This window comes from Schistocerca piceifrons, chromosome 5, assembly GCF_021461385.2.
Source record: "Schistocerca piceifrons isolate TAMUIC-IGC-003096 chromosome 5, iqSchPice1.1, whole genome shotgun sequence".
NCBI classification, from domain to species: domain Eukaryota; kingdom Metazoa; phylum Arthropoda; class Insecta; order Orthoptera; family Acrididae; genus Schistocerca; species Schistocerca piceifrons.
Window position 1 is genome coordinate 218,750,058 of NC_060142.1, and position 22,967 is coordinate 218,773,024.

At 41.0% G+C, this 22,967-nt stretch overlaps 1 protein-coding gene across 1 annotated transcript in view; it reads right to left on the bottom strand.

The window, feature by feature from the left end:
• LOC124798902 (spatacsin) overlaps positions 1 to 22,967 on the bottom strand; it is a 369,496-nt gene that overhangs the window by 75,350 nt on the left and 271,179 nt on the right. The window contains exon 29 of the mRNA XM_047262433.1: positions 17,180 to 17,341. Coding sequence (XP_047118389.1) covers positions 17,180 to 17,341 — 162 coding nt within the window. The remainder of the gene's footprint in view (positions 1 to 17,179; positions 17,342 to 22,967) is intronic.

Sequence of the window (22,967 nt, forward strand, 5' to 3'; positions counted from 1 at the left end):
GAGGAGGTATACTTGGAAAAAGCCGGGAGATACGGGAAGATTTCAATTAGATTGCATCATGGTCAGACAGAGATTCTGAAATCAGATACTGGATTGTAAGGCATACCCAGGAGCAGATATAGACTCAGATCACAATATAGTAGTGATGAAGAGTAGGCTGAAGTTCAAGACATTAGTCAGGAAGAATCAATACGCAAAGAAGTGGGATACCGAAGTACTAAGGAATGACGAGATACGTTTGAAGTTCTCTAACACTATAGATACAAAAATAAGGAATAGCGCTGTAGGCAGTACAGTTGAAGAGGAATGGACAACTCTAAAAAGGACCATCACAGAAGTTGGGAAGGAAAACATAGGTACAAAGAAGGTAGCTGCGAAGAAACCATGGGTAACAGAAGAAATACTTCAGTTGATTGATGAAAGGAGGAAGTACAAACATGTTTCGGGAAAATCAGGAATACAGAAATACAAGTTGCTGAGGAATGAAATAAATAGGAAATGCAGGGAAGCTAAGACGAAATGGCTGCAGGAAAAATGTGAAGACATCGAAAAAGATATTATTGTCGGAAGGACAGACTCAGCATACAGGAAAGTCAAAACAACCTTTGGTGACATTAAAAGCAACGGTGGTAACATTAAGAGTGCAACGGGAATTCCACTGTTAAATGCAGAGGAGAGAGCAGATAGATGGAAAGAATACACTGAAAGCCTCTATGAGGGTGAAGGTTTGTCTGATGTGATAGAAGAAGAAACAGGCGTCGATTTAGAAGAGATAGGGGATCCAGTATTAGAATCAGAATTTAAAAGAGCTTTGGAGGACTTACGGTCAGATAAGGCAGAAGGGATAAATAACATTCCATCAGAATTTCTAAAATCATTGGGGGAAGTGGCAACAAAACGACTATTCACATTGGTGTGTAGCATATATGAGTCTGGCGACATACCATCGGACTTTCGGAAAAGCATCATCCACACAATTCCGAAGACGGCAAGAGCTGACAAGTGCGAGAATTATCGCACAATCAGCTTAACAGCTCATGCATCGAAGCTGCTTACAAGAATAATATATTGAAGAATGGAAAAGAAAATTGAGAATGCACTAGGTGACGATCAGTTTAGCTTTAGGAAAAGTAAAGGGACGAGAGAGGCAATTCTGACGTTACGGATAATAATGGAAGCAAAGCTAAAGAAAAATCAAGACACTTTCATAGAATTTGTCGACCTGGAAAAAGCGTTCAACAATATAAAATGGTGCAAGCTGTTTGAGATTCTGAAAAAAGTGGGGGTAAGCTATAGGGAGAGAAGGGTCATATACAATATGTACAACACCCAAGAGGGAATCATAAGAGTGGACGATCAAGAACGAAGTGCTCGTATTAAGAAGGGTGTAAGACAAGGCTGTAGCCTTTCGCCCCTACTCTTCAATCTGTACATCGAGGAAGCAATGATGGAAATAAAAGAAAGGTTCAGGAGTGGAATTAAAATACAAGGTGAAAGGATATCAATGATACGATTCGCTGATGACATTGCTATCCTGAGTGAAAGTGAAGAAGAATTAAATGATCTGCTGAACGGAATGAACTGTCTAATGCGTACACAGTATGGTTTGAGAGTAAATCAGAGAAAGACGAAGGTAATGAGAAGTAGTAGAAATGAGAACAGTGAGAAACTTAACGTGAGGATTGATGGTCATGAAGTCAATGAAGTTAAGGAATTCTGCTACCTAGGCAGTAAAATAACCAATGACGGATGGAGCAAGGAGGACATCAAAAGCAGACTCGCTACGGCAAAAAAGGCATTTCTGGCCAAGAGAAGTGTACTAATGTCAAATACCGGCCTTAATTTGAGGAAGAAATTTCTGAGGATGTACGTCTGGAGTACAGCATTGTATAGTAGTGAAACATGGACTGTGGGAAAACCGGAACAGAAGAGAATCGAAGCATTTGAGATGTGGTGCTATAGACGAATGCTGAAAATTAGGTGGACTGATAAGGTAAGGAATGAGGAGGTTCTACGCAGAATCGGAGAGGAAAGGAATATGTGGAAAACACTGATAAGGAGAAGGGACAGGATGGTAGGACATCTGCTAAGACATGAGGGAATGACTTCCATGGTACTAGAGGGAGCTGTAGAGGGCAAAAACTGTAGAGGAAGACAGAGATTGGAATACGTCAAGCAAATAATTGAGGACGTAGGTTGCAAGTGCTACTCTGAGATGAAGAGGTTAGCACAGGAAAGGAATTCGTGGCGGGCCGCATCAAACCAGTCAGTAAAAAAAAAGCTGCATGTCCTCGGGAAAAATTACAGCTGTAGTTTCCCCTTGCTTTCAGCCGTTCGTACCAGAACAGCAAGGCCGTTTTGGTTAGCGTTACAAGGCCAGATCAGTCAATCATCCAGACTGTTTCCCCTGCAACTACTGAAAAGGCTGCTGCTCCTTTTCAGGAACCACACATTTGTCTGGCCTCTCAACAGATACCCCTCTGTTGTGGTTGTACCTACGGTACGGCCATCTGTATTGCTGAGGCACACAAGCCTCCCCATCAACAGCGAGGTCCATGGTTCTAAATTAAAGATGTTAAATTATGCCCATTTATACTGATACTTTCCATCGACACAGTTAAAGGTGTTCAGACAGACAAAGTATATCAATCTCATTCTTATTTTAGACATCATCTAAAACACTAACAGCTCATCTACTTTTTCCCCCCCTGATATTTAGTTGAATAAATTGATACTACCCTTAGCTTTATACCTATTTACTGTACACGAAGCTTCTTTTATTCTTAATAGAAACCCTCGGCTGCCAACAGGTGGTGCTGATATACCAAAATGGGGACAGCCGAAAATGTGTGCCCCGACTGGGACTCAAAACCGGGATCTCCTGCTTACATGGCAGATGCTCTATCCATCTGAGCCACCAAGAACACATAGGAGAGCACGATTGCAGAGACTTATCCCTTGCACGCTTGCCGTGAGACCCACATTCCCAACTGTCCGCAACCTACATTCGTAATGTTCCTTAAGGATATTTTCCCATTCACACATTTTCAGCTTTCCCCATTGAGGTATATCAACAACACCTGTTGGCAGCCGAGGGTTTGATTAACTATCATTTCTTTCTAGAGAAGCTGCATGGTCATCACTGATATCTGTTCTTTCCGAACAGTTACTATCTTCATATAATTAAAGGCTACCCAGCCACTGACCTTCTTCTGTGCGAATGCACGCACTTTGCCCGAACTCTTACGGGAATTCCCACATTAGTTGGTGTGAGTAAGGAGTGAATGAACAAATATCCTTCAGGAACATTATGAATGTATTGTGGACAGTTGGGAATGTGGGTCTCACAGGAAGCGTGCAAGGGATAAGTCCCAGCAGTCGGGTTACCCTCTGCTCAGATGCCATGTAAGCAGGAGATCCCAGGTTTGAGTCCCGGCCGGGGCACACATTTTCAGCTGTCTCCATTGAGGTACATCAAAAACACCTGTTGGTAGGTGAGGGTTCCGATTAATTATCATTTCTTTCTAGAGAAGCTGCATGGTCATCATTGGTATCTGTTCTTTCCCAACAGTTACTATCTTCATATAGTTAAAAGGGAACCCGGCCATTGATCTCCTCCTGTGCGAATGCGCACACTTTGTCTGAACTCTTTGGTAATCACCACCTTAGTTGGCGCGAGTAATGACTAATGGGCAAATATCTTATAGGAACATTATGAATGTAGGTTGTGGACAGTTGGGAATGTGGGTCTCATGGGAAGCATACAAGGGATAAGTCCCTGCTGTTGCACTATCCTCTGTGCCCTTGGTGCCTCAGATGGATAAAGCGTCTGCCATGTAAGCAGGAGATCCCGGGTTCGTGTCCTCGTCGGGACACACATTTTCAGCTGTCCCCATTGAGGTAATCAACAACACCTGTTGGCAGCTGAGGTTTTCGATTAATTATCATTTCTATCTAGAGAAGCTGCATGGTCATCATTGGTATCTGTTCTTTCGGAACAGTTACAATCTTCATCCTTTTCTTCTATTTTTCTTGATTGTTGCCTGTCTGGTCTTTGGATTTAACCTAAAAAACCTGTCTGCCTGGTCCCATTAACCACAGGGATCAACCCTTGTGTGACTGTGGCCTCCCTTACAGTATCTGCTAATAGAGAAGCATACTTACCTTTCTCCTTCCCATTTGGTGCAGGCCACATGTAGTACACCTCACCTACCAATTTCATCAACTGGAACAATACTTATGTGAGATTTTGCCAGTGCCTGGAGCATCCTGTTCAGCTCAGTACAGCAGCGTTTACCCAGGGCTGATCATGGTGCTGAAAGACCTCCACAAACACCACATTTGTCTGCCCAGTTTCTGCTCCTGTTTTGTTCAGGTCACTCATAATATTATATATTCGATTCATAGCCAGGCTGTTTCCTGCTCCCCCAACTATAATTACCTGATCTTACTTCTCACAGTGCCTGCACTGCTGACCTAAGTTTACTGTCACCTGGCTAAGGCTAGCACTTGGTTTTACAATACTTGTGGCCTGGTACCCTGAACCTAATTTCTCCTGAAGCTCGTGGCCTACACCCTTCCCACGACTGCTACCTAGGAGCAGAATTCTTCTTTTCCTATTTTGATTTGATCCCAACCTGTCTTTTTTCTTTAAACTAATATTCTGCTTCAACCTACATTTAACTACATCTGGATGAGGCCTTTCCTCCACTACTTCAGATTGCAAGCCAAACTGATTAACTAACTAAATTTGGACTGACACATATATAGAATTAAGACAAATTTTTAGAAGCTCTTAGGATAGACTCTGGAATGATACAAAGGATGGAGTGTCTCACTCAGATCTCAGGTTGAGAGGAATCCCTTTATTATTGCAACAGGTGGACCTGTCTTAACCTGTGTCTCAGTAACATGCCCATCCTTTTTAGCTCCTCCCTTTCTTCCTTGTTGAGCAAACTAATAGTTTCAAAAGCTAGGATAGTTTTTCTGCTTTTATGTCGGTAAACTGATAGTTCCTAGAATTTTGTCTCTGAAGCTAAGTGATGGCCAGCCAATCTCTCTCCTTGCAATTTTATAGTTTAAACAGATGAATTGTCCACTTGATACATATGTTATCTGCTATGTACTATAATATGAATGGTTTAAATACTGAGGGAACAGATACAAAAAGTTGTAACATTGATGAGCTGCAGATTTTTCTGTTGGAGTGCAAAAATGTTACAGTTGTCTGTCTTCATGAACACTGGCTTATGGAAAATCATATCACTTATATTATTCTCTTCTTGATATACTAGTTATACATTATTTCTGAACTGCAAGGAGAAAGAATGCATAGACAGCAGTGTACTTACAGTCAGCAGGTAAAAATCCAAGTACTGCCAACATAAATGTGTCTAGCAAGAGATTAAATATTTGTAACATAAAGCATAAATATATAAAAAAACCTAAAGAAATGGAGACTCATCCATCAGAAAGTAAGAAATATAGAGTTTGAAAATTTATTTAAGATTATGGAAGTATAATAGATAACTACTAGCAGGCCAATAATACAAGTATCTATCTTCAGGGGGTGACATTCCAAGTACTGCCGACAGACAAAATTTAAATGTGTCCCTCAGAAGTACGTGTAAATTTCATCTCCTGGAAGTAAGCACTAGTCAGTCATTCTCTCCTGCTTATAATTATACATTTTTTCATGTGAATTTCATTTTAATGCATTATTTTAGTCTCATTAAAATTAATGTTCAGACCTACTTTCAAACTTGGCCTATTAAGTTCTTCCATTCATTACTGAAGTTCATCTGCATTAGATCCGAACAGTACAGCTTCATCAACTAAACAAAAGTAGCTCTGATGCACTCTATCAACTGCAATGCCATTGGCAACAAGTCCACTTAGTAGATGAACAACTGGAGAACAGAGTCCAATGTCAAAGGGAAATGCCACAGTAATACAAGTAAAATTTTCTGGCTCTGTGCCACATCACAAATCCTAAGATGACAGACACTGACAAACTATCACATTTGATGAAAGGAATCACAGAAGACATGTACCAACCTCTTCTTGTATAAGACATCACAGCAAAAGTGGAAGTCATCATGACATGCCAGCGAACTGAGGAAATGCAACAGAAAAGAGTTGGACAAAACGGATATAACTGATGACTGAAAGTTATCACCATGGCAGTTGTGGAAGGCCACAATAAGCTCCTTTCTCTTGTACAACAGATATAATGAGAGAAGAGGTACAGCAATGAACAGCACCCAGAAATTTCAGATTGAGGGTAAAAACGACATAACATCCTTGAATGTCAATCCAGTATGTCAGGAGGTAATAGAGAATATTGAAAAAGAGGTGTATTAAGGTTTGGCATCAATTTCCACCACGAGTCAAACATACCACAAGGAATGTATGTGGCCAGCTAGCCACTGTCAATCCACAACCTGGCATCCAACAGAAATAGTCACAACCCCTCCACCATGAAAATGCCTCCCAGAACAGCACATATTTGGAGGATGGAGAGCAACCACATCAGTCCATTTCTAGTGGTAACTCCCTGGACACACTTTTTCAGAGAAAAAAGATGAGTGTTTTATGACTGTTACATAGCAAGATGTCAACATCACAAGAGTCCTATTCATGCCAGTCAACTGCAAATGGTTTTAGTTGATCTGTGGGTCAAAGCTCATCACCACACACTGTACGAGACTGTTCAGCACCTGCTGTCACTGTTTGTCATTGTTGTACAGACGTACCAGCCAGTAACATAGCTGCCAAACTCAGGGAAACTGAGCAAGGCAACCCTCTATGGTCTTGGGGCCACAACAGATGAAAATCCTCCATGGGTGACAACAACCAAGGTGACAGCAAATCTCATCAATGTCATCATTGACAGCCAATCTTTGTGGGTACTAGTCAACTCTGGGCCTTTCTTTTCTATAATGTCAGATGCTTATCACCAACAACTAAAGAAGACTATGTTCTGTGATGCAATGGTTGTCATCCCACCATAAGTTTCACCATGAAACAGCTGGTGATTTCAGGCCCATTACTCAGTGCCCTGCAGAATTTACTCTCCTTATCCTGACACCAGTTTTCTGCCATGGGCCATGCCTGCCCCCTCCCTCTTTGTAACCGCAAAATCACACAAAAAAAGTTCGAAGAGCTACTTCTTCTGGCATACTTCACCCTTCCAAAAGCCCCTGGGCTTTGGCTCTTCACCTCAGCCCCAAGAAGGATGGTTCCTGGCACCCTCACTGTCCAGTACCCTACCTGCTATCCCGTCCCACTCCTCCACACCTACAATTATACCATCTTGGGAGCCACTATCCTCAATAAAAATATTAGGCACAACAAAAAAGTAAGATAGATTGCACTTAAGCCTACACACAAACCCCAGTCACCATGGAGGACATAGAGAAAAATAGCCATAATCACACCTTTCATTCTGTTCATGAATGCATTCATAACATTTAGCCTCTGCAATGCCACGCAAATCATGGCAGCAATGTTTGGACAACATCCTCCTGGGCACACCAGAGTGTTTTGCATACCTAGATGATATACTAATCTTCTCCAGGGACCCTACTGAACACCACCAAAACCTATGTGAAATTTTTTTCTGCCTACAGAAATCTCAAGTGACCATTATCATGTCAAATTCCTTTTTGGGGCGAGTGAGGTCGAATTCCTCAGACACTTAGTTTCTGTCAGCAACTCCTGGCCCCTCCTCGAGACAGTACAGGTAGTACTAGACATTCCATGCCATACTGGCTTCAAAGGCCTCCAGTGTTTCATCAGCATGGTCAAATTTTTTGTTGCCATCTTACTGACACAGCTCCACACAAGAGACCCTTTCTCCAGCACACTGTGATCAAGAGCTTCGAAAAAACAAAATGGGACCTCGCCAATGCGGGCCTTTCAGCCCACTCCCCACCCTAGTACCTCCCTCACCTTCTTTTCGTCCACGCTCTCTGCTGCACAATGCCACTGGGGCACATACAACCATGAGCTGCTCGCAGTCCATGAAGCCAGCCGCTATTTCCAAGCTTCAGTCAAGGGACACATCTTTACACACAGCTGCCCCATCGCCTCTGGTTTTTGCACAAAAGACACAGACCAGATCTCAACCTAACAGTTTAGACTACAAGAATATATCGCACAATTCACTACCAATAACATTGTGACTGATTGCCTTAGCTGCCCCTGCATCATCATCCAACCATTAGACTACAATGCCCTGGCCATTGCTCAAGAGGGTGACCCAGACCTAGCCCAAGCTAGAACGCTGATTCGGACCTCAACCTCCAGCTAAAATACATACTCGGCTCTGACTGTAAGATGTGGTGCGATATCCTCGTGGATCCTTCATGACCTGACAGTTCCAACTATCACCCCTACCCCTTCCTCCCTCCCACCTTCCAAAAACCGGCATTTGATTACATCCATGGCCTTGTACACCCAGGCATCTGCCCTATTGCCACCACCTTGAAACAATGCTTTGGCTGGCCAGGCATTCATTACGATGGTAGCAACTGGGCCCATTCTTGTGTTCCGAACCAGTGCGCCAAGGTTGGATGGCACATTCACCCCCATGTGACTGCCTGCCTTTTCCCCCACACAACACAAGTTCACACATGTACTCCTTGACACTGCTGGCCCCTACCCTCCTTCAGTGGGTATTGATGTTATTGACATATTTATAGGCTGGCCAGAGGCCACCCCTGTCCCTGATATTTCCTCAAAACTGTGGCTGCAGCCTTCATTCAGACCTGCCCTTTTGAAGCCTCCAGCCAATGCAGAAATCGGCCTGCTCCCACAGGTACTCACCATTCCCTACAGTGTTGTCACCATTGCCACTAGCACTCACACCATTGGAGAATCGACACTATTTCACACCCTCCCAACACAGAGCACAGGATCTGCCCATGCCCCTCCTCTCACCGGAAACCACAGCACGAGCATGAGCACAGAAGCAACAACCCACACATGAACCCCAGCAAGCAACATCAGTCAGTTCCAAACACTCCTCTGTGTGGTTGGCACTGGTGTTTTTCTCTCAGAAGAGGGGAATTGTGTGAGAACTCCTTCCATTCACCTCCAACTGTAGCAGCAGAGGACGGACTGCACTGACCAAAAATGAGTGATCAGCAAACTGCCTGCCAGCCAAGGTACCACAACATCCCCCTACCACCCTCACTGGTCACTCCCGCCAAAGGTAGGGCTTTGACTGCCATGCTTTCTGGAAACCACACATGCTGAAATATAGCTTCCATGAGGCAACACCTCCTGGTCATGCTCTCAGCAGCTTGTCCCACAAAATTTCACATGCCTCATATCACCATCTGCCATACTTTGCTGGGGTATATGCAGATAGCAGGATTTTTCACCTGCGTCCAGTGTCAGTGTTTTATTGTGGTTCAGTTAATGAGAGTAGTGCTACCGTGTCTTCTGCACTACCTTCCTGAGTCACATTCACTGGGGCTTCTGTTGACTGCAGCTGTACAAAGATGGATGCCTGGTTTGTCTGCTTGGTGTCAGCACTCGGAATACTGCCTGCAGAGTGGTGTAAATGTTGCGGTGAAGTGCAATGTGCACCAGAAGTATTAGGCAGGTTTATTACCATTCCATCCCTGGCCATTTTGGTACCTCTTTACCACCAAGCACAACACTGAAGCGAGTTTTCCCGCACCACTAAATGACACTGAACAAAGTACTGTACACCATGTTCAAAGACTCCACCATGAGTGAGGAACATTCTTGATTAAGAGGTGGCAGCTCATTAAATTTTACTGTAGTTGTTAGTTTTTGGAAATAAATGGATGCAAACATAAAGACACTAACTGCTTTAAAGGAATTCCCCCCACCCCCACCCTTTGGGCAGAACACAACAGTCATTGGTGCACTAGATGACAATGCTGTAAAATAGAGAAAATTTCCAGCACTGCTGAAAACCAGCCTTGAAGAAGGAGTAACTGAGTAGAGGAATATCCATTAATAAATGGAGCATTGTATAAGAAGAACTATGATTGAGTTTTTAATGGTGATGCTCCAAATTCTGGTCACCAGGGATTCATGAAGACTCTAGACAGAATCAGATGTAGGTGGCACTGGACAGGTCTCTACTGACCCATCAGATGCTGTGTGAGCCACTGTAATTAATGCCACTGATGGAAGTACTTGCTGTCATTACCTTCAAGGCACTTGGTATCAATCATGGCAGCAGCAGCACCATGCACCAAACTGGAATCAACCTCTCGGGGAAGTTCCTGAAGTCAACAAACAGAATTTGATGAATACTTGTCTGCACTGACTATCTCACCTGCTGTATTGTCAGCAAAGCTGAGCTCACTGCAGAAGCCCCAGAAACTGCAAAGGTCCTTGTAGAAGACATCAATCTGAAGCACAGATCGTGGAAAAGTTTTCCACTTGAGATCAGCAGCAGAGATAATGTCACTTTGCATCACCAACAGCACGATAACTTCTTATCATCCACAGATAAATGGCTGAAGCAAGAAGCTACAAGCTTCACACCATTCTTTCTGCTCCACAGACATGAGGCAGAAACTACAATGTTTCTGTTTCAACAGGACAATACTCAGAACGACTATGTGGAACACCTAATCATTGGGACCAAAGAAGCAAGGCAGCTGGCTTGCATAGATGCTGGCTGCACAGGAGAAAGACTGGGAGCGCTATAACGCCAAGCACTGGGGACTGCGATGCAACCTGGAAGACTTGATACTGAATTTTATGACTGCGTGGAAAGTAGGGCTATTGGAAAAGTTACTAAAGAGATACTTTAGCACCACGAATCATATCCTTCACCCATAGTTGTACATGACATGTGAAGTTGAAGATTATGACCTTTCATCAAAAGCCAAAAGTACACAGACATCATCCACGTTTGTACAAAACCCTACTACAGTCCTGAGGTGCAGATCAATGCTGGGAGAGTCATGTAAACTGAAGACCCACTTGATGACTGTGAAGCTTTGATGGAAGGAGCGACCATCAATGCTCATAATAGTGGAGAGGATGTTGTTTGCTTGATATGCCCACCTTTTCACCTAGAAAGTGAGGACCCACCAGTGCTCCATACAGAGGACCACTGACAATATCAAGATTCAGGGTGGCTGTAGTCAGTTCCAATGAGAACTTCTGAAACAATGAGTTGCTGTTCTTCAGGAGAGGGTGCATTGCCATGAACCGTCGTGCTAGTAATGTAGTATTGTTGGCTGGCAATCTGTGGGTTGCCAGTTCAAACCTGATCCCATCAATTATTTGTTAATTAGAATTTATCATTTCTGGAAGGTTCTTGACATATCTTATGTTTATAATGTTTGTTTATTCTGGAATATTTTATGTTTGTGTAAATAACTACACTTTCCATCCAGAAGGTCAGTTCTGTTCTGGCTCTATTTTGGTGTCAGAATAGAAGTGCTTTCAGTTGTTAAGTGTTGTCCTTTATTGGTACCCTTTCCTTTGGTTTTGGATTTGATTGTGGTTTCTAGGTGACAATACAATCTCTGGCTATGGGCTCAACTAGAATCTGCCACCATCAATGGAGGGTGAACCTTTGACAATGCCAGCCACTCTTACTGGAGAAATGCCATGAAGATTATTAAACAAATGTTGGCCAAAGAACTTGACACAGAAGTCAACAGGCAGTTTGTCTCTATTACTAAGTACTGTGCCATCTGCCACTTCAACCAATATAAGTTCTTGTTTTGTTTCTTCATAATCTTACTGTTTTCAATTATTCCTCTTTCCAAACTTTTTTAATTCAATCTTCTCACAGCACCTCAAAGGAATATCAGCATGTTCTATTACATTTCTATTACTGTTTGCTTGATATGCCCACCTTTTCATTACCAGCAGCCTCATTCCATTTCAGATTTTCTCATCTTTTTCTCTCTTTTTACATGCAACATATTTTGATGCTTGTAAAAGTATTTTATTAACTAACTGCCTCTTTTGCCTATGTCAGTGTTAACTTTATTTCATAAACTGCAGAAATACTTGTTTAATTTAATCTGATATACCTCTGTCTTTTAAAATAAATTCTTCTTATTGTTGTGGGGATCTTACAGCTGTTGCCACATCCCGCATCTCTGTCACCAAATGCCTCAATCTTGCCATTCTTCCTCATTCTCTTCTGTCCATCACTTTTTGGACATCCCTTAGTCTCCCTTTCTGTGCTCTTCCTCTTATTTTCCTTGCAGGAGATTGTCATGAAAGTGCTCTTTTTGGCTACCTATCTTCTTCCATTCTTTTGACATCCGCTAACTATCCTAGCAGTCTTTCTTCTATTCTATTCACGATACTATAAATGGTCTGAGTCTTTTTTCTTATTTCCTCATTTCTTATGTGGTCAATTCAGGAAATTCTAATTGCTGTAATCATGTGGTCCATTTCTAAAGTTCTAAGTCTCTTTTTTTCCTTTCTGTGAGTCCCCAACACTCACTCCTGCAACTTGGTATTGGTTCTACAATGGATTTGTATAACTATACTTTTACCTTTAAACTAAATTTTGAGGACAAAAGTAAAGGATTTAATTTTTGGATAGCTGCCCTTCCCCGCCTGATCTGTCATTGGATATCTCTGTCACATCTTCCACCACATGAATGATATGATACTATCCAGGTATTTAAACTCTTGACACACTTTAAATTGAAGTCCACCAATGTACAAGTTACTTTCATCCCCTCAGCAACATAGATATTCCATTTTTTCAAAATTAATTTTCAACCTTCACTTCTTATATTATTCCAACAGCATGTAAGATATATGTTCCTCAACATCTGCTGCAACGACCTGATCATCGGCATAGAAGAATGTGTTCACACAATGGCTCCCTATTTCAATCCCCGCATCTATGCACTTTCTCCACCAGAGATCAGTGCCTTCTGGACATATGTGTTTAAGGGTGTGCAAGATAGGCAGCATGCTTATTTCAGTCTTTCAGTTATTCTGAAGGCCTCTCTAGAAATTTCTTTTCCCAATTTAATGAAACTTTCTGAAACTTGTAGATGTTTTGATACTTCTTACATAAATTTTTGACTATTCCCCAGACTAAAACATCTCGAACAATTTCTTTAGTGGCACTATGGCATACGCTTTCTCAGTTTGATAAACTGAACTCAGTTCCCTTTTAACTGAGTTTTGCCTTCTTATGAGAATGCGAGCATGTTGGTGCACAGACCTGAACAATTTCCATAGAGAATGAGATTTTCACTCTGCAGCGGAGTGTGCGCTGATATGAAACTTCCTGGCAGATTAAAACTGTGTGCCCGACCGAGACTCGAACTCGGGACCTTTGCCTTTCGCGGGCAAGTGCTCTACCATCTGAGCTACCGAACCACGACTCACGCCCGGTACTCACAGCTTTACTTCTGCCAGTACCTCGTCTCCTACCTTCCAAACTTTACAGAAGCTCTCCTGCGAACCTTGCAGAACTAGCACTCCTGAAAGAAAGGATATTGCGGAGACATGGCTTAGCCACAGCCTGGGGGATGTTTCCAGAATGAGAAACATCCCCCAGGCTGTGGCTAAGCCATGTCTCCGCAATATCCTTTCTTTCAGGAGTGCTAGTTCTGCAAGGTTCGCAGGAGAGCTTCTGTAAAGTTTGGAAGGTAGGAGACGAGGTACTGGCAGAAGTAAAGCTGTGAGTACCGGGCGTGAGTCGTGCTTCGGTAGCTCAGATGGTAGAGCACTTGCCCGCGAAAGGCAAAGGTCCCGAGTTCGAGTCTCGGTCGGGCACACAGTTTTAATCTGCCAGGAAGTTTCAATTTCCATAGAATATTTTATGTTTTTTAAAATAAAAACAACTGTTGTTATTCTGTCTGAGATTCCGTCAGTACCTGTAAAATTGTTTTTCTTGTTTACAAGAAAGCAATTACATGGAATTAATCCCTATTAACAGAATCTTCCGTCAGTTCTTGGTAGAACAACATTACAATAATAAATGAAAAGCAAACTTGTGTTTTTCATTTATTATTAATTATTCCCTACTTTGATCACGTCATGATTTTAATTCTATTTCATTTTTTCCACTTTTCTGGTAACAATACTACATCATCTGATCTTATTTAACTCCTCTGCCAACTCAACTAATGAATTCCAAATAGCAGTTCTGCTTTCCTAAAAGTAAAGAGTAGTAGGAGCAGTTTTTATCAATGAAGTATGCTAAATCCAACTATGGAAAACCCAGGATGGAATGTAACAATATAATGAAAAGCATAGTTACTACTCACCACATAGCGGAGGGGCTGAGTCACAGAACAGCACACCGAAAAGACTGTCAGAACATTAGCTTTTGGCCAACAAAGCATTTGTCAAAACACACACACACACACACACACACACACACACACACACATGACCACAGTCTCTGGCTGCTGGAGAGTCTGGCTCCAGTTGCCAGAGATGAGATCGGATGTGTGTGTGTGTGTGTGTGTGTGTGTGTGTGTGTGTGTGTGTGTGTGTGTGTGTGGTGGGGGAGGTCTATTTTTGACAAAGGCCTTGTTGGCCAAAAGCCAATGTTCCAATATAGTCTTTTTGATGTGTCTTTCTGTGACTCAGCATCTCCGCTATACAGTGAGTAGCAACTATCCTTTTCATTATAATGAATTATGCTACATATTTCTGGATATGAACTACGATGGCACAAGGGTAGCAGCAATCGAATTCTGGGATTGGATTCTCAAAGAGGCAGTGGAGATACAACTGCATGCTCAACTAATAAATAGGCACAGCAGCTTTTAGTTAAGCAAGGTCTGGGATCCAGCCTTCAGTATCATAAAATCACATCAGCAGTCTACACAGACATCTTCTCCTGTGAGGACATCCGAAGGAGGAGACATATTGTCACCATGGTGACCCTCATGTGAACACGGCTGTGATTGCAGAAGGACTGCGGTTCATGATGTGGCATGGGCCACTATGCTTTCCCCACCACCTGGCGCCATGCTTCCCCCACCACCAGCCACGAACTGCACAGAAGCACCAAGATGGAGGCTGGGGTTGGGGGGGGGTTAAGACGATATAGGGTCATCATCCATCAGAGATGAATTAGTCTTCAGGAATGTCTGATGATAGCATTAAGTCGACTTGCCAAAATATTGCACCTTTTGGATGATGCCTCCTGGCTGAATGCCTGGAAATATTCAAAAGTTACATTAACTTTACGTTGAGGATTTGTTATTTATTGTTGACAATATTATGAAAAGGAAAATTGCCACTATATAGCTGAGTCACAGGTAGCCACAACAAAAAGACTGTCACAAAAAAGACTGTCACACACACATACACACGTGTGTGTGTGTGTGTGTGTGTGTGTGTGTGTGTGTGTGTGTGTCATCTATTGTGCCTATCTGTGACTAAGCATCTCCATTATATGGTGAGTGGCAACTTTCCTTTTCATAATACTGTTACATTCCGTTTTGGATTTTCCTTTGTTTGGTTATTTCTTTTGAAGCTGTTACCAAGGTTGTGTATGTTAATGGATTATCAGAATAAATACTAAACATCTCTGTGGATATAAATTTTACCTCATGATAGCTGCCACTCAATGCATGTTCAGCCATGTCTACATTCTACACATAACCCAACCTGCAGTGTCATTTATACTTGGTGATCTTTATGATGAACCTTCCTGTGAACCCAACATAAACTTCTGTACAGGTGCAAGGTATGTAGCTAATCAGTCTTGCTATACATGCACTAAGTTTGTACTTTGAGGCAACCTAGAGCACTCAAAGAATAGTTGCTATTAAGATTTCTGCTGCTGTTCTTCAGTGGTAAGCAACAGCAATTTCCACAATTGGGGCATTACAATTCATCATGTAGATGGCCACCACAAGATTCCAAGCATTAACTTTTATAACATCTCCTACTGTTCCTTATTCTTTATTTCTCTCTTCCTTTGTCCCTCAGTTTCCATCTCTTCCTACCTGTTATTATTATTATTATTACTATTACTCTCATTTATCATATTTTATACCATATTTTCCCTGTAATAATTTTTTCATAATGTTAGTTTGATACCCTTTGACACAATAACTGGATTATGCACCTAAACTTTTCATCAGTTCAAATTCCATTTGAAGGAGCATTGAGCTTGATTTTTATTTATAAGTTTCCTTTAACTGCAGATTCTGAAGAATTTAACCCTTTTTGTAAAGGTTCTTAGTTCCATACTGGATTGTTAACAGTTCCCCCTCTTCTTCAGCCCTTTTCTTATCACTAAAAGAGAAAACGTTACTTATGAAAAGTTAGGGCACACACACACACACACACACACACACACACACACACACACAAAAATCTGTTTTTGCACTTTTTTGTTTTAAGAGTCTTCAGTTTTTCAAAATTCTGTCACTGAATGTCACATAGATATAATATTAAAAAGGAAAACACTTCCTAATATTCAGCAAAATTATATTTATTTGGTCACAACCCGGCTTTTGGTTTCTCAAGCCATCTTCAGGTGACAACTGAATCTCACAAACACAGAAAAATATGAGGTGCAACTTACACAGATACTATTTGCACAGAAGATACAATAATGACAGAGTTTACATAGAAAAATATTAAATTTTTTGTCACACTGAAATAATTACATCAACTAAAAATGGGAGTAAATGAGGTTTTTGTGACACATTTAATGACTGATGAGAAATAAGATGAATTTACAATTTGAATCTAGTATTTGTAACGAGGACTTAATTTAATAACAGGGGAATTGGGAACTATTTTCAGGTAACAGTAAATGTAATGCTTTCCTATGTAAGCACTCTGACATTTTTCTGTCTTCTGTAGAAATAATATCTGTGTAAGTCGCACATCATATTTATCTGTGTTTGTGGCAGTCAGTTGTAACCTGAAGAAGCTGAGAAGCCAAAAGCTGGTTCATGACCGAATAAAATTAATTTTGCAGAATATTGGGAATATTTTTAATATTATATTTTATTAATTATTAATTATATAAATTACATTAATTATATTAAAATTTTTAATATTATTGTCACGTTCAGCCAAGCACCAACTGAAAATTCTGTTAAATCACATAGATATGTATAGTCAAAAAAATACTATAGATGCCAAGTCATTGGGTAATAGTAACGAAATAGTACTTCAGAAACTAAAGAATCAACACATACAATAAGTTACAACATACCTTTATATGCAGTTTCCCCTTGACTAGATCCAAATCTATTCGAAACTTCCAACAGCTGTGATCCCAACAATGATGGATTTTCACAAAGTTCCAATATCATATGGAAATTTGCATCTAAATCATAGCCCCATAATCGAACTATATCTGGATTTTGGTTACCACCTGAAAGACATTTCTGAACTTAATCAGCTTCACAGAAAAATATGAATTACAGCTATGCATTATAGAATATAATGCCAGAATTTAATAAGTAAAACTAACAGTTATTTATATTTATCAGAGGGTGGAGAAAGGTTGAAATAGTGGGGGATGGGTGATTTAGAGGAACTGAGGAAAAAGAATGTGAGCAAGTGGTTTGCATGTTATCACTAATGTTATTACAAAAAGGATATTGTTACATTCCATTGTTTTATCACTAACATCATCAGATGAATCAATTGAATTGCGAATGCTTCCACAACGTCTAGCCACAAAATGTGTGTATTTGACCAGATTAGTGTCCAATATATAGTCAACTGTGACAGCATCATTACTATCACACACTGGAATTCTCACTGTTTTCTCTAACACATTATTAAAAAGAATTGCGAATAAGCCATTACCTTGTCATATACCTATTTTTATTTCAAAAGGCTGTGAAATTTGTCCCATAAATTTTACTTTACAGACTGTATCTGTAAATGTTTCACATATTACATTCACCAGTTTACAATTTACGCTAAAATCTTGCATTATTTTATCTACAGTTTCTCTACCAACAGAATCAAAACCCTTTTTGAAATCTACAATGATAACTACAATATCCTTTGAATTAAGTAACCTGTGGTGAATTACTGACTTGAGATAAAATATTTGTTCTGAGCATGACCTTCCCTTACTAAAAACACCTTGATATTAACCTATATGACTGTCTAGTGTTGTTTCTATTCTGCTTAATAAAATCTTGGAAAATACTTTATACACTACTGACAATAAGGACAATCCCCTGTAGCTGTTTACATCCAGTTTATTACCTTTTTTTTGTGGAATGGATGTACCAAACCAACTTTCCATTCCTCTGGGATCTGTTCCATTTTCCAGATTTCGTAATAGACTAAATTTAGCCCATTTGCTGTCCTTGGCAAGAACCACTTCAAAAGTTTAGCTGTATCTTCTCCACTTGCTTTGTTGTTTTTTAGGGTTATAATTACTTCAATTTCTTCTGAAGTTGGTGGTAAATCATCTTCCAAATTTTCATTAATATCTGAGAATTCCGTTTATGACACAGTTCAGGACAGTTCAGAAGCTGATTAAAATATCTTGCTAGTATTTCAAAATTTTCAATATTGCTTAACACAATTCTGCCATTTTCATTTTTGAAAGAGGCATGTGGAGTTTGGTGCCACTTTACTTCGTTCTTAAAAGTTTTAATTTTTTACAAAGATTCCATCTATTTCCAAAAGTTTCATCTTTTCAAAGGCTTGTTTGGTATTTCTGATTAATTAGGCTGTTCCCTTTCTTTGTTATTTAAATTGATCACAATCTTCAATTTTATTTGAGCATTTCCATTTTTCCCATTTTTTGGCCCTCTCTGCTAAGGCTGCTTTGCGTATTTACTTCCATTATATTTTTATTTTACTTTTTATTGATCCAAATTTTTTCTGTGCAGCATTATTAATTGCTTTGGATATTTCTTGCCAGTTGTGATGTTCAGCCACTTTAATTTCATCTTGACATTTTTTAACTGATTCTTTTGTTATAGTAACACTGTCTGTATTATATTTGATTAACCTATGTCACTTTATTTGCTTTTTATCGGGTAGGAGATGGTAGGAGACTGGCATTAATTTTAGAGTGGTAATGATCAGAATCAAATTCAACATTCCTTATTACTTTCACATTCATTATTTGTATAGTAGTTTTTATGAAATAGCCACATGATCTAACTGAAATAATTATGTTTAACAATATTATTATTGTTATTGCCAATGTTGGTTAACTTTATCAAGACACAAAGGAATTAAAGACATTAGCTGCCAGTGGGCACCGACTTAAATCAATGGGGAAAGTCAAATATTTGTGCCAGACTGGGATTTGAACCCTGGTTTCCCGCATACTACGCAGATGCACTTACCACTACGCCATATGGACACGGTAGTCATCGCAATCACATGGACTACCCAAGCACACCTCCCTTCTCAACTTATCCACGCTCTATTCATGTAGTGTCCCTTGCCCATTGTCCTCATTACTCACAGCATTTTACCAACACCTGTAAGGGTTTGAGTGCAGTGTGCATCCACAGTCAAAAGCTCATTGGCCATCCTAGTCTTAATCATATGTGTGGTGTCTGGTCTTCCAGACATGTCCGAAGCAACAGGCACTACATATATATGGTTAAGTTTACATTTAACATTTGTTGGCTCGGTTTAATCGGTACTCAATGTCTTTTTATTCCTTTATTGAATACATTGCATAAGTATGCTATTTAACACATCAAAAAGCTTGAAAAGTCATTAGCCCCCCTCCCTCCCCAAAGCACAATCAGTGAACTCCATCTATTTGCATCTAGAGTAAGTTTCACAAGAAAGTATGACACAGTGTTCCTAATATATGGGTAGTAGGTACCCGAGATGAGACATCATTACTAGCCTGGTTTTCACCTAATGGGATGTGAGAACCTGCCAAAAAAAACAACATCCAGGCTGGCTGGCACACTGGTCCTTGTTCTAAATCTGCTGCACAGATTTTAACCAGGCACGTGCACCTCTCTGTCCCAAAAGCCAGCATAGTAAAATATACAGCTATCTGGACATAAAAAAATGCAGAATTTCAATTACACATTAAGATACAACACAGGGAGGTGGATCAGATCCATTTGCTCTGACAACATGCCTAACGATAAATAATATGTTCTTTTGAAAAGGATGGTTGCTACTCACCATACAGCGAAGATACTGAGTCACAGACAGGCACAACAAAAAAGATTGTCAGAAAGTAAGATTTCACAGCCTGTGCCACCTGGATCTTTCCCACAAACCCCAGCTTTTCTGAATTGCACAGGTGGGAACTCTCTCTGTAATATAACCTACATTCCTACAACACTCCTGGCCTCAACCTATATTAGTCATTGTCCTTACCAATCTAACACCTTCCCTATCCCCATTCCAGAAGTACACAGCCCTCATTCCACCAATGCATGCACAGCATTTTTACTTCTCTACTTTTCTGCTACTCCCACCCCTCCCACCCTGTCCCCGCCCACCACACACACCCCATCACTGCGTGCTCTGTCTAACCTCCCAACAGTACCTAGTTGCTCTACCCTCTCTGCATCTCAGCACTTCATCATCCCCCACACCTACCCTGTTATCCCTCCCCCTTCCTGCTCCACCATCCTCCTTACCCCCACCACCTGGCTGCCTGTCCCATTATGTGCTGCTCCTCACATTCTTGCCTCAGCAGCCACAGATTGGGGTCATGTGTGTGTGGGTTGCACGTGTGTGTGTGTGTGTGTGTGTGTGTGTGTGTGTGTGTGTGTGTGTGTGTGTGTGTTATATTTCTGACGAAGGCCTTTTGGCTAAAAGCTCGCTTTCTGACTGTCTTTGTGTTGGGCATGTCTGCAACTCAGCATCTTGACTATATGGTGAGTAGCAACTATCCTTTTAATAATATTGCTGCATTCTATACTGGATTTTCCATTGTCCAATTTTGCCGGACAACTTTTCTTCCATTTGCTAACCAAGTGTTGTTTTCCTTTGTTACTATTTTCTAATACATTACTATACACAGAATCCGTCCCTCTTTCCTGTGTTTCTTTTGACGCTTTACAAACCACACTGCATGCTCTAATTATGGGCCACACTGTATCAACCGACTCAGCGGCATGCAACAGACAGCTACAAGTCTGCACTGATTGTTGGTGCAGCATCTCATGTCCCACATTGCTCCAACTGATATCTGTGATCCTATACCATCAAATTGATCACTTTTCCTGTGTCACTCTCATTTTTTTTCAAGTGTTATTTCCTTACCTTCCTGTGCCATACTAACTTGTATCTCATCCTACCAATTCCTTCCCACTCTCTACTCCTTCTCGTCTCTATTCCATTTCGCACCTACTAACTTCATCTAATCTACTCACACCTGTTTCCCCCTCCACAATTATTCACACACATACCTGCTAACCACATTACAATCCCTTTAGTTATTTTTTCTTTGATCTGATTGTGCCTTCACAGCAATTTCAGTTTGGTTTCTGCCTTTCACTTTTGGCCTACTCTCCCAGATTTCATCTTGCTTCCTCTTACTTTAGCAGTTCCATTCTTTTTGTGATTTTTTCCCTTGGATTAGTGTGTTTTTTGTGTATTTCTATGTTATTTACATTTCTGTACGCATTTTCATCCACCACCATGCATCCTTGCTTCGTCCATCTGCTTCACTGGAGGTAAGTTTCTTTATACCTAGAAAGAATCCAGTGTCACACACTGTTCCTGCATTGTTGCTTAGCTCACGGTATCCCTTCAATGGCCTTACCATCAATAACCCATCTCTGGCTGCCACCCTTCCTTTGACAATGCCCTCCATTTGATCAGATTCTGCCAATCTTTAACCTTCACCAATATAGTCCTGTAAAACCATATCAATCATGCCCAAAACTACTTGCAAAACCTCCTCTCCATCCACCACAAAATTCTCCCCCAATGCAATACCAAATTCCTGGATCCTATATCACACATTGAAACTCTTGCCTTCTAGGAACGAGAGCAACATGCACAGTGCCACCTCAAAAAACACCCTGTTCACTTCCTACTACAACTATCCACCACTGTTCACCATCTCTACAACAACCTCCAAACCTCCCCCACATTTCCTCATAACTGACAAAACCTGCCTCGCAATCCTACTACATTTACTCCACCCTCAAAAACTCCCACCACCATACAGAATCGAGAACCTAAACACACCCGAAACACAATCATGAACCTTTCCTCCAAAAGTGTTAGCCCCACAGAAGTATTGGTCCTTACCAAAGACCTCACCTTTTGCCCCACTCCCAAATTCAACATGCAGGACTTTTTAAAGACCTTCTCTCCTCCTGGTGCCTACAATAAAAACATTTTTTTGCCCCCAATCTAGCAATCATACTCGACTAAAAACAAATACTGAACCATGCCCAACTCAGTTCACTCCCCCACCCAAACATGATCCATCCCCACTGCCCTCCCATCTCCCATCACTCCTGTTATCTTTCCAGAATTTCTTAACCTCGAACCTTGCCTCACCATAATTCGTCATATCCCTCAACATGGAAACTAATCCTATATCCACAAAAAGAACCACAATACACCACCTAAAAACTGATCCCCAGCTTTTAATCCTACCTGCTAACAAAGGCTCCACCTCTGTTGTTTTGAAGCGAAAGGAATCCCTGGCAGAAGAATTCCCCCAGCTGTCAGATTCATCTTTCTACAAACACTGCCAAAGTGAGCCCATTCCAGAAATCCAGCAGGATCTCCAGTCTATCCTCAATTCCTTACCCCAATCCCAGGACCTTTCCCCAGAGTCCATCTCTCTCCTCAGCCCTACTGCTCCCCGCATCCCTACCTTCTACATGCTTCCTAGAGTCCATAAACCCAACCACTAAGGATACCACATTTTGGTCAGTTATTGTGCCCCCACTGAAAGGATCTCTGCTCCCTCATTATCTTCACTTGGTCTTAAGCAACACAGCAAGCCATCTTTGTCAATGTTGACCTTCACCTCAAAGATGGCTACATCTGTACCTCTGTCCACATCAAACCTACCT